General features: G+C 39.6%; 1 protein-coding gene across 1 annotated transcript; it reads right to left on the reverse strand.

Annotated features, from left to right (window-relative positions):
- Nucleotides 1–5,594: 5,594 nt before the first annotated feature.
- On the reverse strand, nucleotides 5,595–14,043 carry LOC116315748 (complement C1q-like protein 2). Its single transcript, XM_039600189.1, has 5 exons — nucleotides 13,862–14,043; nucleotides 13,731–13,774; nucleotides 6,960–7,088; nucleotides 6,574–6,737; nucleotides 5,595–5,747 (listed from the first exon to the last, which is right to left on the reverse strand). The coding sequence occupies exons 1-5, from the start codon at nucleotides 14,041–14,043 to the stop codon at nucleotides 5,595–5,597; spliced, it is 672 nt and encodes a 223-aa protein (XP_039456123.1).
- Nucleotides 14,044–16,474: the final 2,431 nt, after the last annotated feature.

Here is a 16,474-nt window from a genome sequence, read left to right on the forward strand (position 1 = left end):
ATATGTGAGAGCATTTCAGTAGTATATGTGAGAGCGTTTCAGTAGTGTGTGTGAGAGCATTTCAGTAGTATATGTGAGAGTGTTTCAGTAGTGTGTGTGAGAGCATTTCAGTAGTATATGTGAGAGCATTTCAGTAGTATATGTGAGAGCGTTTCAGTAGTGTGTGTGAGAGCATTTCAGTAGTGTGTGTGAGAGCATTTCAGTAGTATATGTGAGAGCGTTTCAGTAGTGTGTGTGAGAGCATTTCAGTAGTATATGTGAGAGCATTTCAGTAATGTGTGTGAGAGCGTTTCAGTAGTGTGTCTGAGAGCATTTCAGTAGTATATGTGAGAACGTTTCAGTAGTGTGTGTGAGAGCGTTTCAGTAGTTTATGTGAGAGACAAAATTTCAGTAGTGTGTGTGTGTGAGACCGTTTCAGTAGTGTGTGTGTGTGAGAGCGTTTCAGTAGTGTGTGTGAGAGCATTTCAGTAGTGTGTGTGAGAGCATTTCAGTAGTGTGTGTGAGAGCATTTCAGTAGTATATGTGAGAGCGTTTCAGTAGTGTGTGTGAGAGCGTTTCAGTAGTATATGTGAGAGCGTTTCAGTAGTATATGTGAGAGCGTTTCAGTAGTGTGTGTGAGAGCATTTCAGTAGTATATGTGAGAGTGTTTCAGTAGTGTGTGTGAGAGCATTTCAGTAGTATATGTGAGAGCATTTCAGTAGTATATGTGAGAGTGTTTCAGTAGTGTGTGTGAGAGCATTTCAGTAGTATATGTGAGAGCGTTTCAGTAGTGTGTGTGAGAGCATTTCAGTAGTGTGTGTGAGAGCATTTCAGTAATATATGTGAGAGCGTTTCAGTAGTGTGTGTGAGAGCATTTCAGTAGTATATGTGAGAGCGTTTCAGTAGTGTGTGTGAGAGCATTTCAGTAGTATACGTGAGAGCGTTTCAGTAGTGTGTGTGAGAGCGTTTCAGTAGTATGTGTGAGAGCGTTTCAGTAGTATATGTGAGAGCGTTTCAGTAGTGTGTGTGAGAGCATTTCAGTAGTGTGTGTGAGAGCATTTCAGTAGTATATGTGAGAGCGTTTCAGTAGTTTATGTGAGAGCATTTCAGTAGTGTGTGTGAGAGCATTTCAGTAGTATATGTGAGAGCGTTTCAGTAGTATATGTGAGAGCGTTTCAGTAGTATATGTGAGAGCGTTTCAGTAGTATATGTGAGAGCATTTCAGTAGTACATGTGAGAGCATTTCAGTAGTGTATGTGAGAGCGTTTCAGTAGTGTGTGTGAGAGCATTTCAGTAGTATACGTGAGCGTTTCAGTAGTGTGTGTGAGAGCGTTTCAGTAGTATATGTGAGAGCGTTTCAGTAGTGTGTGTGAGAGCATTTCAGTAGTGTGTGTGAGAGCATTTCAGTAGTATATGTGAGAGCGTTTCAGTAGTATATGTGAGAGCATTTCAGTAGTATATGTGAGAGCGTTTCAGTAGTGTGTGTGAGAGCATTTCAGTAGTGTGTGTGAGAGCATTTCAGTAGTATATGTGAGAGCATTTCAGTAGTATATGTGAGAGCGTTTCAGTAGTATATGTGAGAGCGTTTCAGTAGTATATGTGAGAGCATTTCAGTAGTATATGTGAGAGCGATTCAGTAGTATATGTGAGAGCATTTCAGTAGTGTGTGTGAGAGCATTTCAGTAGTATATGTGAGAGCATTTCAGTAGTATATGTGAGAGCATTTCAGTAGTGTGTGTGAGAGCATTTCAGTAGTGTGTGTGAGAGCATTTCAGTAGAGTATGTGAGAGTGTTTCAGTAGTGTATGTGAGAGCATTTCAGTAGAGTGTGTGAGAGTGTTTCAGTAGTGTATGTGAGAGACAAAATTTCAGTAGTGTGTGTGTGTGAGACAGTTTCAGTAGTGTGTGTGTGTGAGAGCGTTTCAGTAGTGTGTGTGAGAGCATTTCAGTAGTGTGTGTGAGAGCATTTCAGTAGTGTGTGTGAGAGCATTTCAGTAGTATATGTGAGAGCATTTCAGTAGTGTGTGTGAGAGCGTTTCAGTAGTATATGTGAGAGCGTTTCAGTAGTATATCTGAGAGCATTTCAGTAGTGTGTGTGAGAGCATTTCAGTAGTATATGTGAGAGTGTTTCAGTAGTGTGTGTGAGAGCATTTCAGTAGTATATGTGAGAGCATTTCAGTAGTATATGTGAGAGCATTTCAGTAGTGTGTGTGAGAGCATTTCAGTAGTGTGTGTGAGAGCATTTCAGTAGTATATGTGAGAGCGTTTCAGTAGTGTGTGTGAGAGCATTTCAGTAGTATATGTGAGAGCGTTTCAATAGTGTGTGTGAGAGCATTTCAGTAGTATACGTGAGAGCGTTTCAGTAGTGTGTGTGAGAGCGTTTCAGTAGTATGTGTGAGAGCGTTTCAGTAGTATATGTGAGAGCGTTTCAGTAGTGTGTGTGAGAGCATTTCAGTAGTGTGTGTGAGAGCATTTCAGTAGTATATGTGAGAGCGTTTCAGTAGTATATATGAGAGCATTTCAGTAGTATATGTGAGAGCGTTTCAGTAGTGTGTGTGAGAGCATTTCAGTAGTGTGTGTGAGAGCATTTCAGTAGTATATGTGAGAGCGTTTCAGTAGTATATGTGAGAGCATTTCAGTAATATATATGAGAGCGTTTCAGTAGTATATGTGAGAGCATTTCAGTAGTGTGTGTGTGAGAGCATTTCAGTAGTATATGTGAGAGCGTTTCAGTAGTGTGTGTGAGAGCATTTCAGTAGTGTGTGTGAGAGCATTTCAGTAGTATATGTGAGAGCATTTCAGTAGTGTGTGTGAGAGCATTTCAGTAGTGTGTGTGAGTGCATGTCAGTAGTGTGTGTGTGAGAGCATTTCAGTAGTGTGAGAGCATTTCACTAGTGTGTGTGACAGTGTTTCAGTAGTGTGTGTGAGGGCATTTCAGTAGTGTGTGTGAGGGCATTTCAGTAGTGTGTGTGAGGGCATTTCAGTAGTGTGTGTGTGAGAGCATTTCAGTAGTGTGTGTGAGGGCATTTCAGTAGTGTGTGTGAGGGCATTTCAGTAGTGTGTGGGAGAGACAAAATTTCAGTAGTGTATGTCAGAGTGTTTCATTAGTGTATATGACAGCATTTCAGTAGTGTGTGTGAGAGACAAAATTGGAGTAGTGTGTGTGTGTGAGAGAGCATTTCAGTAGTGTGTGCGAGAGACAAAATTGCAGTAGTGTGTGTGTGATAGTGTTTCAGTAGTGTGTGTGAGCGACAAAATTGGAGTAGTGTGTGTGTGAGAGCATTTCAGTAGTGCGTGTGTGAGAGCATTTCAGTAGTGTGTGCGAGAGCATTTCAGTAGTGTGTGTGTGAGAGCATTTCAGTAATGTGTGTGAGAGCATTTCAGTAGTGTGTGTGAGAGCATTTCAGTAGTGTGTGTGTGAGAGCATTTCAGTAGTGTGTGTGTGAGAGCATTTCAGTAGTGTGTGTGAGAGCATTTCAGTAGTGTGTGTAACAGTGTTTCAGTAGTGTGTGTGTGAGAGCATTTCAGTAGTGTGTGTGAGGGCATTTCAGTAGTGTGTGTGAGGGCATTTCAGTAGTGTGTGGGAGAGACAAAATTTCAGTACTGTGTGTGTGAGAGCATTTCAGTAGTGTGTGTGTGAGAGCATTTCAGTAGTGTGTGTGAGGGCATTTCAGTAGTGTGTGGGAGAGACAAAATTTCAGTAGTGTGTGTGAGAGTGTTTCATTAGTGTGTGTGAGAGCACTTCAGTAGTGTATGTCAGAGTGTTTCATTAGTGTGTGTGAGAGTGTTTCATTAGTGTGTGTGAGAGCACTTCAGTAGTGTATGTCCGAGTGTTTCATTAGTGTATGTCAGAGTGTTTCATTAGTGTATGTCAGAGTGTTTCATTAGTGTATATGACAGCATTTCAGTATTGTGTGTGAGAGACAAAATTGGAGTAGTGTGTGTGTGAGAGAGCATTTCAGTAGTGTGTGTGAGAGACAAAATTGCAGTGTTGTGTGTTTGATAGTGTTTCAGTAGTGTGTGTGAGAGACAAAATTGCAGTAGTGTGTGTGTGTGATAGTGTTTCAGTAGTGTGTGTGAGCGACAAAATTGGAGTAGTGTGTGTGTGAGAGCATTTCAGTAATAATGTCCCTTTAATATTGGCCATATTATATTTACATTACCAAAGTGAGATGACTTTAGTCTCATGAACAACATTAGCTAATTGTTATTTACTACATAATCTTAAAATTACTGTTCAGTACAGAAATGAAGCCCAAAATGTTTTTACAGTCCTGTGGTCTCAGCCTAAGATACTTATCAAATCAAACAAAGCTCATATAAAAACAAACAGATGAAAAAAAAAAAGTTTTCTCCTTCATTTCTGTCAAACAATGAGCAATCTGAGCAGCGCGACCGAGGCTAGACCGTCTTATTTCACAAGCCTCGCAGTTCCGGCCTTCTCGGTCTTCGAGGATGCGGCCCACGTAGACCACGAAGGCAGCATCCTCCAAGGCTGCAGACCCTGAATTGGGATACAGCCTAAGTCTCCCTTGCCGTTGTCCTGTGTGCAGTGTGTCTAGTTGCTTCCCCTTGCTTTGTTAGGTCTGACTTGTCCCAGCTGTGTTCCTACCTTTTCCCCATCCTCTCGTTGTCCTGCTTGTGTATTTAAGCCCTGTGTTTTTCTTTGTCCATTGTTGCGTTGTACCCTCACCGTGCTCTGTTTTCTCCCTTTGTGGTCCTGGCTTAGTTCTAGTTCTCAGTTCCTGGTTTGCTTTCCCAGTTTGTGTTGTTTTATTTTCTAGTTTCCAGTTTAGTCTGTTTCCATGTTCAAGGTTTTGGTTTGTTTTTAAGAGTTTATTTTCTATGCAAAGTCTTCCCAGCAATAAAAGCTGCCGCTTTAAGTTCTCATTCCATGTACGAGTCCTGCGTTTGGGTCCTGTTGACCTTGACAAAGTGGCTTAAACAAACAAACAAACAAACAAACAAACAAACAAACAAACAAACAAACAAAAACACATTCTTCTGAAAATGGTCAGGTACAAAGATTGGACTAAAAATGAGTGAAAAAATAGCCAATATCCAATAATCAAAGTTCTGGATGTTGTGTTCTGTGCTGTTGTGATGCTATACTGCAGCCAGCTCCGAGGCTCATTAGAATCTATGTTGGTCATTGAATTGAAATCAATTACAACTCTTTTGACATTTCTACATAGTACACAGAAACAACCAGAAGAGGTCAGTATCACATTTGGACCTGCTAACCAAACATAGAAACAGACTAAACACACAGAGGGACTGTGACTTATTCCCTAAAGATACCATCTCATATCTCTACACAGCACACGTGCTTTGATACCAACATCAAGCACAGCTGCTGTTCTGTCTTTTTTCACCCACACTGTGACCAAGGCAGTGAATATCATACTTACTGAGTCTTCTCACAATCTTCATTTATACAAATAACATTTACAGTATTGGTTGCTAATCACAGAGCTGAAGTGATTGAATAACTTTGCATGTTTTGACATGTGGAAAAGGTTTTCATTGTTTTAGTGCCTTTTACATAGGTGAGTATATGAAAAATGCCTTAACTTCACCCTGTTATTGTTATCTTGTATGTATGTTTGCTGTTTCTCACATTTGAGTGACCAAAAAACCACTGAAGGTTGTTTGGCTTTCGGATGCCCAAACATGTGAGAGTTTACCCATGCGCACATACACTTTGTCCCCTTGCTGCAGCTCCAGGAACACCGCTGTGGTCGCAAATTTTGAAGCCATTCTGATAACCTTCTTCCACCAACGATGTGGAGATCCAAATCCAATTAAAACCAAGACACTCAAAAAGATGCTCTGTAAAAGAGTAGAATTCTTGGAACAGAGTTTAATACACTGAATCATATGAACAGCAGGAAAAATACATACAGACATTTAGCAAGAAAATTACAAAGCAGAAAGCAAGCAAAGCAAAACCCCGGGGTGTACAGCCTTAAGCACAGACAGCAGAGCAACACAGAGACGGACAGGTAGCAGCAGCAGGAGGAAAGGAGCCCTGGGGCTGTCCTCTGGTCCCCTAATATAGGGACCAGTATCCCCGCCCCCTGCTGCTGGGTAACTTTCCCACACACCCAGGAACAGCAGGTGCAGGGTCAAATACCGGCCAGAGTTCACACCTGGCGCTGGCTGAGCGCCCGGTCCAAAGTGACACCCCTAGGTTAACCCTTTGCTTTACCCTCTGACAATAGGTCACAACATGGTCAAAGGTCACACATTAGTACAGCAAATAGCATAGTTTTTATGATAATCTTATGATATTAATGTGAATAATACTTGGCCTAACTACATCAAATATATGAGTCAAATGCATTACATAAAAATAAACACTCCAGTGTAGGTTTATAGTGTGTGTGTGTACATGACAGTGATCTCATTATGTTGTTTTCAGTATCTCTGCTACCATGTAACGTTTATTGTGTGTGTGTGTGTTTGTGTGTGTGTTACCGCGTGCCTAAAACTCCACATGAAAGTTAGAACATATATATTCAGATAGATATATAGGTACAAATCCACCCCATTAGATATATAAGTATACATGTCATACAAAAATCCACTACACCGCGTTGCCTCCATTATCAGCTACTTCGCTGTGTGTCACGTGATCATTTGTCATCACCATCACTTCACTGTTTTTATGGAGAAACAGGTATTGTGTATGACTTCCTCCAGCATGATAGAAGAGGGTAAAGTAATAAACACCTGCAATGGGTGCTGTAAAGACACCTGAAGAGTAGAAGAGCAGTGGTCACATTAAAAATAATCTGAAAACTCAAACTGGGGATCATTTGTGCAGTATTTTATTTTCTTTTTATTGTCCTTCAACCAAATAAATATGTCACAACTGTCTGGTTTGTAAACTGCTTTGTAAAATGTAATAAACTGATTGCATGAGTTATTTTGCTTTGTGTAAAAAAAAAAAAAAAAAAAATGCTCCATAACGCTTACCTGTTACTGGACTGTAGGCATTGCCAATATTGGTAATTACTCGTTTGTAGACTAGGATTGTGTCTGTGTTGAAAGGTCCAGTATGTCCACTGCCTCTTAACGTTGCACTGAATATTATCTTGGTTGCTTCTGTGGAAAACAAATCATGAAAAGAATATAATACATTTGTGTAAAGTAAATCCATGATTGTCTCCTCACAAAAACATGTATTTCGTCTTATGTCTCCTGCAGTTTTGTGAATTATGACTTGTCAAAAAAAGACAGAGTATCTTGGTATTTCAGTATTTGATCTCTGAGTTTTTGCCTTATGGCATCAAACTCTTTTAGAATGTTTGCACAACTATTTTCTGCCATACCATCACCCTGAGCCAAACATAAGAAAAACACACAAAAAAAACCACACAACAAAAACAAGCACTGTAAGTAACACAAGGCTGTTGGTCATTGTTATTAAAAGTTGCAATAGTTACAATATCATATCAATAATATCCTTCAACACACTTGTAATTTCATTAAACCTAACTAGTCCATTCACTGATACCTTCTAATCAGTCATACCTGTGAATTCTTGGTAGGGACTAATATCTCATTCTGGCGCTGTCACTTGGTGTTCGCTCGCTTTGTGGTAGAGTATCACTTCCTGTTCCTGCTCAAACACAGTGGTGTTTCTGAGTAGCTTTTCTGCTTAGCAATTTAATTTAAATCTTTTGATACATCCCTTTTTCATAGTATAATCTTAACGTGCTTCATCTGAATCACCCTTTCTGTGTACTCACTACCTAATTTATAGCCAAAGTATTCACTCACTGTCTCTTTACTGTTTCGCTAGCTTAGCTTAGCTCGTAGCCGACTCGTTAGCACCATGGCTACTTCACCTGTCCCTCCTGCACTTTCCTGCTCATTGTGTCAGATGTTTAGCAGTAATGATACCTGTAACAAATGTAGTATATTTGCAGCTCTGGAGGCCAGGATTACTGAATTGGAGACTCGGCTTCGCACCCTTCATTCACCCGTAGCTAGCCAGGCCCCTGTAGCTGGTGCAGCCGAAGATAGCGTGGCCCCGCTAGCTGTTCCCGGCAGACCCCAAGCAGCTGGGGAAAGAGGCGGCTGGGTGACGGTGAGGAGGAAGCATAGTCTTAAACTGAAGCCCCAGGTACACCACCAACCTGTTCATGTGTCTAACCGTTTTTCCCCACTCGGCGACACACCCGCCGGGGTCAACAAACTCTGGTAATTGGTGATTCTGTTCTCAGACATGTGAAGCTAGAGACACCGGCAACCATAGTCAATTGCCTTCCAGGGGCCAGAGCAGGCGACATTGAAGGAAATTTAAAACTGCTGGCTAAGGGTAAACGTAAATACAGTAAGATCATAATTCACGTCGGCAGTAATGACACCCGGTTACGCCAATCGGAGGTCACTAAAATCAATATTGAATCGGTGTGTAACTTTGCCAAAACAATGTTGGACTCTGTAGTTTTCTCTGGTCCCTCTCCCAATCAGACCAGGAGTGACATGTTTAGCCGCATGTTCTCCTTAAATTGCTGGCTGTCTGAGTGGTGTCCCAGAAACGATGTGGGCTTCATAGATAATTGGCAAACCTTCTGGAGGAAACCTGGTCTTGTTAGGAGACGGCATCCATCCCACTTTGGATGGAGCAGCTCTCATTTCTAGAAATATGGACAAATTTATTAAACCCCCAAAATATGACTATCCAGAGTTGGGACCAGGAAGCAGAGTTGCAGTCTTACACGCCTCTCTGCAGCTTCTCTCCTCCTGCTACCCCCAAAAACCCATCTCCATTGAGACTGTGTCAGCTCCCAAAAAGACAAAAACAAACCAAAACCAGCAATAAACAACTTAAACATAAAAATCACAAAGAAAGAACAATACAGTATCCACATCTGAACCAAAGAGTAAAACAGTGAAATGTGGATTATTAAATATTAGGTCTCTCTCCTCCAAGTCTCTGTTAGTACATGACTTAATAATTGATCAACAAATCGATTTACTCTGCCTTACAGAAACCTGGTTGCAGCAGGATGAGTATGTTAGTTTAAATGAATCAACACCCCGAGTCATTCTAACTACCAGAAACCTCGAAGCACAGGCCGAGGGGCGGTGTGGCAGCAATTTTTCACACCAGCCTATTAATTAACGAAAGACCAAGACAGACTTTTAATTCATTTGAAAGCCTGATGCTTAGCCTCGTCCACCCCAGCTGTAAAACTCAGAAACCAGTCTTACTTGTTATCATCTATCGTCCACCTGGGCCTTACACAGAGTTTCTCTCTGATTTCTCAGACTTTTTATCTGATTTAGTGCTCAGCTCAGATAAAATAATTATTGTGGGTGATTTTAACATCCATGTAGATGCTAAAATGACAGCCTCAACATCGCATTTAATCTGTTATTAGACTCAATTGGCTTCTCTCAAAATGTAAAAGAACCCACCCACCACTTTAATCACACTCTAGATCTTGTTTTAACGTATGGCATAGAAACTGAACATTTAACAGTGTTTCCTGAAAACCCTCTGCTGTCTGATCATTTCCTGATAACATTTACATTTACAATAATTGATTACACAGCAGCGGAGAGTAGACTTTATCAAAGTAGATGTCTTTCCGAAAGTGCTGTAACTAAGTTTAAGAATATAATCCACCCACTGTTATCATCTTCAATGCCCTGTACCAACATAGAGCAGAGCAGCTATCTGAACGCTACTCCAACAGAGGTCGATTATCTTGTTAATAATTTTACCTCCTCACTACGTGCGACTCTGGATACTGTAGCTCCTGTGAAAACTAAGGCCTCAAATCAGAAGTACCTGACTCCGTGGTATAATTCTCAAACACGTAGCCTAAAGCAGATAACTCGTAAGCTGGAGAGGAAATGGCGTGTCACAAATTTAGAGGATCATCATTTAGCCTGGAGAAATAGTTTGCTGCTTTATAAGAAAGCCCTCCATAAAGCCAGAACATCTTACTATTCGTCACTGATTGAAGAAAATAAGAATAACCCCAGGTTTCTCTTCAGCACTGTAGCCAGGCTGACAAAAAGTCAGAGCTCTACTGAGCCAACAATCCCTTTAACGTTAACTAGTAATGACTTCATGAACTTCTTCACAAATAAAATTTTTATCATTAGAGAAAAATTACCAATAATCATCCCACAGATGTAACATTATCTACAGCTACTCTTAGTACCATCAATGTTAAGTTAGACTCTTTTTCTCCAATTGATCTTTCTGAGTTAACTTCAATAATTAATTCCTCCAAACCATCAACGTGTCTTTTAGACCCCATTCCTACAAAACTGCTCAAAGAAGTCCTGCCATTAATTAATGCTTCAATCTTAAATATGATCAACCTATCTCTAATAATCGGCTATGTACCACAGGCCTTCAAGGTGGCTGTAGTTAAACCTTTACTTAAAAAGCCATCTCTAGACCCAGCTGTCTTAGCTAATTATAGGCCAATCTCCAACCTTCCTTTCATATCAAAAATCCTTGAAAGAGTAGTTGTCAAACAGCTAACAGATCATCTGCAGAGGAATGGCTTATTTGAAGAGTTTCAGTCAGGTTTCAGAGCTCATCACAGCACAGAAACAGCTTTAGTGAAGGTTACAAATGATCTTCTTATGGCCTCTGACAGTGGACTCATCTCTGTGCTTGTCCTGCTAGACCTCAGTGCTGCGTTTGATACTGTTGACCATAATATCCTATTAGAGCGATTAGAACATGCTGTAGGTATTACAGGTACTGCACTGCAGTGGTTTGTATCATATCTATCTAATAGACTCCAATTTGTACAAGTAAATGGAGAGTCCTCTTCACACACTAAGGTCAATTATGGAGTTCCACAGGGTTCAGTGCTAGGACCAATTCTATTTACATTATACATGCTTCCTTAGGCAGCATCATTAGAAGACATAGCATAAATTTTCACTGCTATGCAGATGACACGCAGCTCTATCTATCCATGAAGCCAGGTAACACACACCAATTAGTTAAACTGCAGGAATGTCTTAAAGACATAAAGACCTGGATGGCCGCTAACTTTCTGCTTCTTAATTCAGATAAAACTGAGGTTATTGTACTCGGCCCTGAAAATCTTAGAAATATGGTATCTAAGCAGATTCTTACTCTGGATGGCATTACCTTGGCCTCCAGTAATGCTGTGAGGAACCTTGAGTCATTTTTGACCAGGACATGTCCTTCAACGCACATATTAAACAAATATGTAAGACTGCTTTCTTCCATTTTAACAACATCTCTAAAATTAGAAATATCCTGTCTCAGAGTGATGCTGAAAAACTAGTTCATGCATTTATTACTTCCAGGCTGGACTACTGTAATTCTTTATTATCAGGATGTCCTAAAACTCGCTGAAAAGCCTTCAGCTAATCCAAAATGCTGCAGCAAGGGTACTGACAGGGACTAGAAAGAGAGAGCATATTTCTCCTGTTTTGGCTTCCCTTCATTGGCTTCCTGTTAAATCCAGAATTGAATTCAAAATCCTGCTCCTCACATACAAGGTCTTAAATAATCAGGCCCCATCTTATCTTAATGACCTTGTAGTACCATATCACCCTATTAGAGCACTTCGCTCTTGCACTGCAGGCCTACTTGTTGTTCCTAGAGTATTTAAAAGTAGAATGTGAGGCAGAGCCTTCAGTTTTCAGGCCCCTCTTCTGTGGAACCAACTTCCAGTTTGGATTCGGAGACAGACACTATCTCTACTTTCAAGATTAGGCTTAAAACTTTCCTTTTTGCTAAAGCATATAGTTAGGGCTGGACCAGGTGACCCTGAATCCTCCCTTAGTTATGCTGCTATAGACGTGGCTGCCGGGGATTCCCATGATGCATTGAGTTTTTCCTTCCAGTCACCTTTCTCACTCACTATGTGCTAATAGACCTCTCTGCATCGAATCATATCTGTTATTAACCTCTGTCTCTCTTCCACAGCATGTCTTTCATCCTGTTTTCCTTCTTTCACCCCAACCGGTCGCAGCAGATGGCCGCCCCTCCCTGAGCCTGGTTCTGCCGGAGGTTTCTTCCTGTTAAAAGGGAGTTTTTCCTTCCCACTGTCGCCAAAGTGCTTGCTCATAGGGGGTCATATGATTGTTGGGTTTTTCTCTGTATTTATTATTGTGCTATCTACTGTACAATATAAAGCGCCTTGAGGCGACTTTTGTTGTGATTTGGCGCTATATAAATAAAATTGAATTGAATTGAATTGAATTCTTCTATATAGTAACTGTGTGTCTGTTTTACAGAACCTGAAGTGTCCACCTGTTCGATCTCCCAGTCCTATTATTACACTGATTATATCTGGTCTTTCTCAAAAAACAACTTTTCTTGAAACCATTTTCAAAAGATTTCAGTTGCTCAGTTCAGTTTCTCATGACAACCAACTCTCTTATGACGTGACACATCAGAAAGGCATGACTGGTCAAGACACAGAGCAGTGAAATTCATCTCACTTGATCTTAAAAATCAGATCAGATTTTTAAAATTACATTTTATTGTTTATTGGCAAGGTAGAAGTACAAAAAATGTACTGACAGCTGCAAAGACAGCATCCTTTGTATATGCATAAAATCCAACTTAATTTCATTGGTGCATTTTGAAGTACCTTTGTATAGTACTGGGTAAGTAAGCATAATGATAAATCTGAAACAGACAAAGAAAAAAAATCATTTTCTGATCATCAGAACTTAACTGTGCTGGAGAAAGTTTGAGATTCTTTAAAGTGATTTAAACTTGCAGCTTTGGACCTCAGGAGAGTATCTTGAGAATGCAGTTATTCTGTTTCCAACTCTACATTTGCATTGCTGTAAATGAACAAAACTATGCCAAAGCCTTGAGACAAAGCTCATTTCTTTGCATTTTACTTCTAAACAGCTAGAATTTCAAATTGTATTACTTGGACAGTAGTTTTCCAGGTTTTGTAAAGATCTTTCAGGGATTTTTTTTTGGACTTTTTGAGTCATTGTCAGTCCAGTCCTTTCCCCTGTCCACTGCTGAAGTTGCAGTTCGAAATTGTACCTTTATTACTCTCTGGCAGTAAACACATTTACATGCAGCTTCTGTCTTTTTCACATTATTCCTTGATGATTACGTAAGTTTCAGTCATTGCTGGACATTATGGACAATCCTGGGCATCCTCTGCACACGGCCATAAACAACCAGAGGAGTCTGTTCAGTGACAGGTTGCTTCTCCCAAAGACAAGAACCAACAGACTTAAAAACTCCTTTGTCCCACACGCCATCAGACTGTTTAACTCCTCTCTGGAGGGGAGAGGGAGGGGGAAACAGGAGGACAAAGGAGGGGGGAACAACTAAACTGTAGTGCCTCTTCACTTCACTGTGCAATACCTTTTATGCAATACTTTTTGTTAATAGTCAACGGTGCAATAGACTTCAATATTTGAAATGTGCAATTTCCCTTGTATTGTTATTCCTATTTATTCTACTTGCCTTGCATTCTATTTCCTTATTCCTATTTATTCTATTTATCCCTTTCGTATATTTTATTTATATATGTCTCTGTATTTATATATGTGTATATATATAATATTCTGCTCAAGTTCTGTAACTTCTGTCGGTGCTGTGCTTTTGGAAACCGAATTTCCCAGAGGAAACCACCCGAGGGATTAATAAAGTTTTGTTTTATCTTATCTTATCTTATCAAACTGAGGTTTCAACCAAAGATAATTTTGAAAAAAAGGTGTTTAGATTAATCAATACAATTGCCCTTGATGTACCTTTGTGTTGCAGTTCCAAAATCTGGTTTTCACTCTCCTTCAGCCTGTTTGCAGTGTGGTTCAGCTTTGTCTCACTGTCCTGTTTCAGCTGGGTTACGGTCTCCTTTAGGCTCATTTCAGTGTCCTTCAGCCTGGTTTCACTTTCCTTCAGCTTAGCTTCCATACAGTTCACTTTTTCCATTATGTCCCCAAAGTCTGCCAGGAATTTGCACATGTCAGGATTGCATGACTTTGTTTCAGTAGCATTATTATGACTGTGGGCTAAACTCAAGCCACAGAACAGCACAATATAGCATATAATGTCCAAATCCATCTTTCAAGTTGATTCAGTGTCACACACCCTGCAGAGATCTGCTTAATGTGATTGATCTACCTGCTTTTATGCTGTAAAGCATTCACATGTTAACTATTAACAGACTAATAAACTTTTTTTTAAATCTTTTCTCCAGCTGTTATCAGTCTGTATTAGTTAAACTCAACAGAAGAGTATTGAGGAAATAATAACACATTTACTAGGAAAACAATTTCAGTGTAGTTGCCATTGTCTAAGCTTAAACTCTAGTATATAATGGATATATCTATATCTATATCTATATGTATATATGTGTTTGAGCCTGAGACTACACACCTTTGGAGTGGGAGTCACGAGTTGGATTCCCACCCAGAATCCAGTAAGGGTCCTGGTAGTCCCCCCTGAAATGGCACGGCTACGTCTGCAGCCTGTCCGCAGCTTGGACCCAAGCATTTTACTACATGTTGCTCTTTGGGCATTATTTGTGTACAAATAAGTATAAATGCATATAGTTAGCACAGTACTACTAACATGGTACTCCTGTCTGAAGACGAGCAGAAACAACCAGCTCTGTCTGATTTTACCACGTGCTCTTCACACTGCCTTAGTGCTTAACCATTTGGATTAGAGGAGAAATTTGAATGGTTGCTGAAAGATGATATTATTCTAATTTTGTTATATTTTCAGCTAAAATTACAAAACAAATGTCCATCAGGGGAGTATAAATGTTGACCGATAAATTGTTATTGTTTTTTTCAGAGACATACAAAAATCTTATTTCTGAAATGCTTCAGTTTCACATATTTTGCATACATGCATGCTGTTTCATACTCAGTGTGTTAATATTTGTAATTGTCAATGTACTGTACTCTAAGCAAACACTGGCGGCATGACAGAAGAAGACAAAATAATAAAGAATTTTAGTACATGCTGTAAAGATACTTAGAAAATAAAACGCTGTTCATCATGTTTCATTGAAAGTAATGACTGAAACATCAAATAGTCTATCAGCAATATCATTCATATTCATCATTCATTCATATGGTTTCAGTTTATTACCTCATGTGTTTCTTTATTGACTTTCCATCCTTGACTTTCACATTGACTTTCCAGTCTTTGTCCCCCCAAGGAGGGACAAAGGGTCCTTTGTCCCTCCTTGGGGGGATACTCCCACTGGGTTTAAATCTGGGACTCTCGGCCATTTGACCTTAGAACTGAAGAAGCTTCTCGGATGAGAGGTGAAACGTCTTCAAGCAACTTAAAGAAGTCCAGACGCTTTTCTTTGCAAACTCCTTTGAACACAAGGAAAGGTGTGTAAACATGCCAGGACAGGTTTTTGATGGGGGTCCCACACAAACGCAAAGCAGAAGATGAAGCATCGCCAAATATGTTTCCAAACCAACTTCCTTCCAAGCCAAAGACTAGAAAATATGATGACATCTCGGCTTTCGCTTCATCTGCACAGCCGTGGTGCCAAGGTAGGTCTCCCCGGCAGAATTTGTTTCCCCTGCGTCAGGAGTATACGCTGGGTTGTCCAAATCACGGACAAACAGCATCCCACATTCTTGATTTTTAGTTCAAAAACATGTCTTATAATGACCTATTAATCCTGAAATTTTGGAGATGTTAGCTCTTTATACAGTAAAGTTACAGTGGGATACACATAAGATTTTCGAAGATTTTCTTGTCAAAACAAAGGGGCGCCTGTTTTGGGGCATTTTGTCATTCAAATGATTTTTAATAAAAAACAAAATATTGAAAGAAAAGTGAATCAAGTGCTTTTAAGTTTTATGTCCTTTCTAACAACAGGAATGACAATAAGTTTTAGGACTTTAGGACTGTTTTCTCAACTTATAAAATGCCCTACAAACCTTTTGTTTATCTAAAACTTTAAAAATCATGTCAGTGGAGAGGTGTTATAATTGTAATATTAAAAGTAAGAGCTGCATAAAAAGTGTACTAGAGTATAATATAGAGTATAATATAGTGCATTTGTCTTGGTCATATGAATAATGCAGAAAATGGAAATACTCAATATAAATATGTAGAATCTATACTCAGGTAAAGCACTCAAGTTAAGCATGTTATGTTCAAATGATGTTATATAGTTACATATTTTATGGAAAAATATCAGAATCATTGCAAGACATTAAATGTACCCCCAGATGAAAGACTTCACACATACTGGTTGCAGATGCATTGCTTACTTTTATTTAGTGATTTCACATTTTCTTTACATCAGTCTTCAAAGTATCAAATGATTAAGCGAGGTAAGTCATCTTCAGTTGTATAACTTGTTTCGATGTGTTTACATATCCAAAGAAAAACATTAGAGTGATATAGCACAGAAAACACAAAGTGGTGAACTTAAATCAAATCAGAAAAAATCAAAACACTCAGATAAAATGCAAACGTGAAGGAGTTGCTGAGGCACATCTGAGCTCAAGAGAAG

The sequence above is a fragment of the Oreochromis aureus genome, linkage group 3, assembly GCF_013358895.1.
Source record: "Oreochromis aureus strain Israel breed Guangdong linkage group 3, ZZ_aureus, whole genome shotgun sequence".
Taxonomy (NCBI): domain Eukaryota; kingdom Metazoa; phylum Chordata; class Actinopteri; order Cichliformes; family Cichlidae; genus Oreochromis; species Oreochromis aureus.

Coding starts and splice junctions, on each gene's coding strand:
- LOC116315748 (XM_039600189.1), bottom strand. CDS start 14,043: ATGGATTTGGACATTATATGCTATATTGTGCTGTTCTGTGGCTTGAGT. Junction 13,775..13,861: donor CTGAAGGAAAGTGAAACCAG/GCTGAAGGACAC, acceptor CACTGCAAACAG/GCTGAAGGAGAGTGAAAACC. Junction 7,089..13,730: donor TTTGGAACTGCAACACAAAG/GTACATCAAGGG, acceptor TGTTTTCCACAG/AAGCAACCAAGATAATATTC.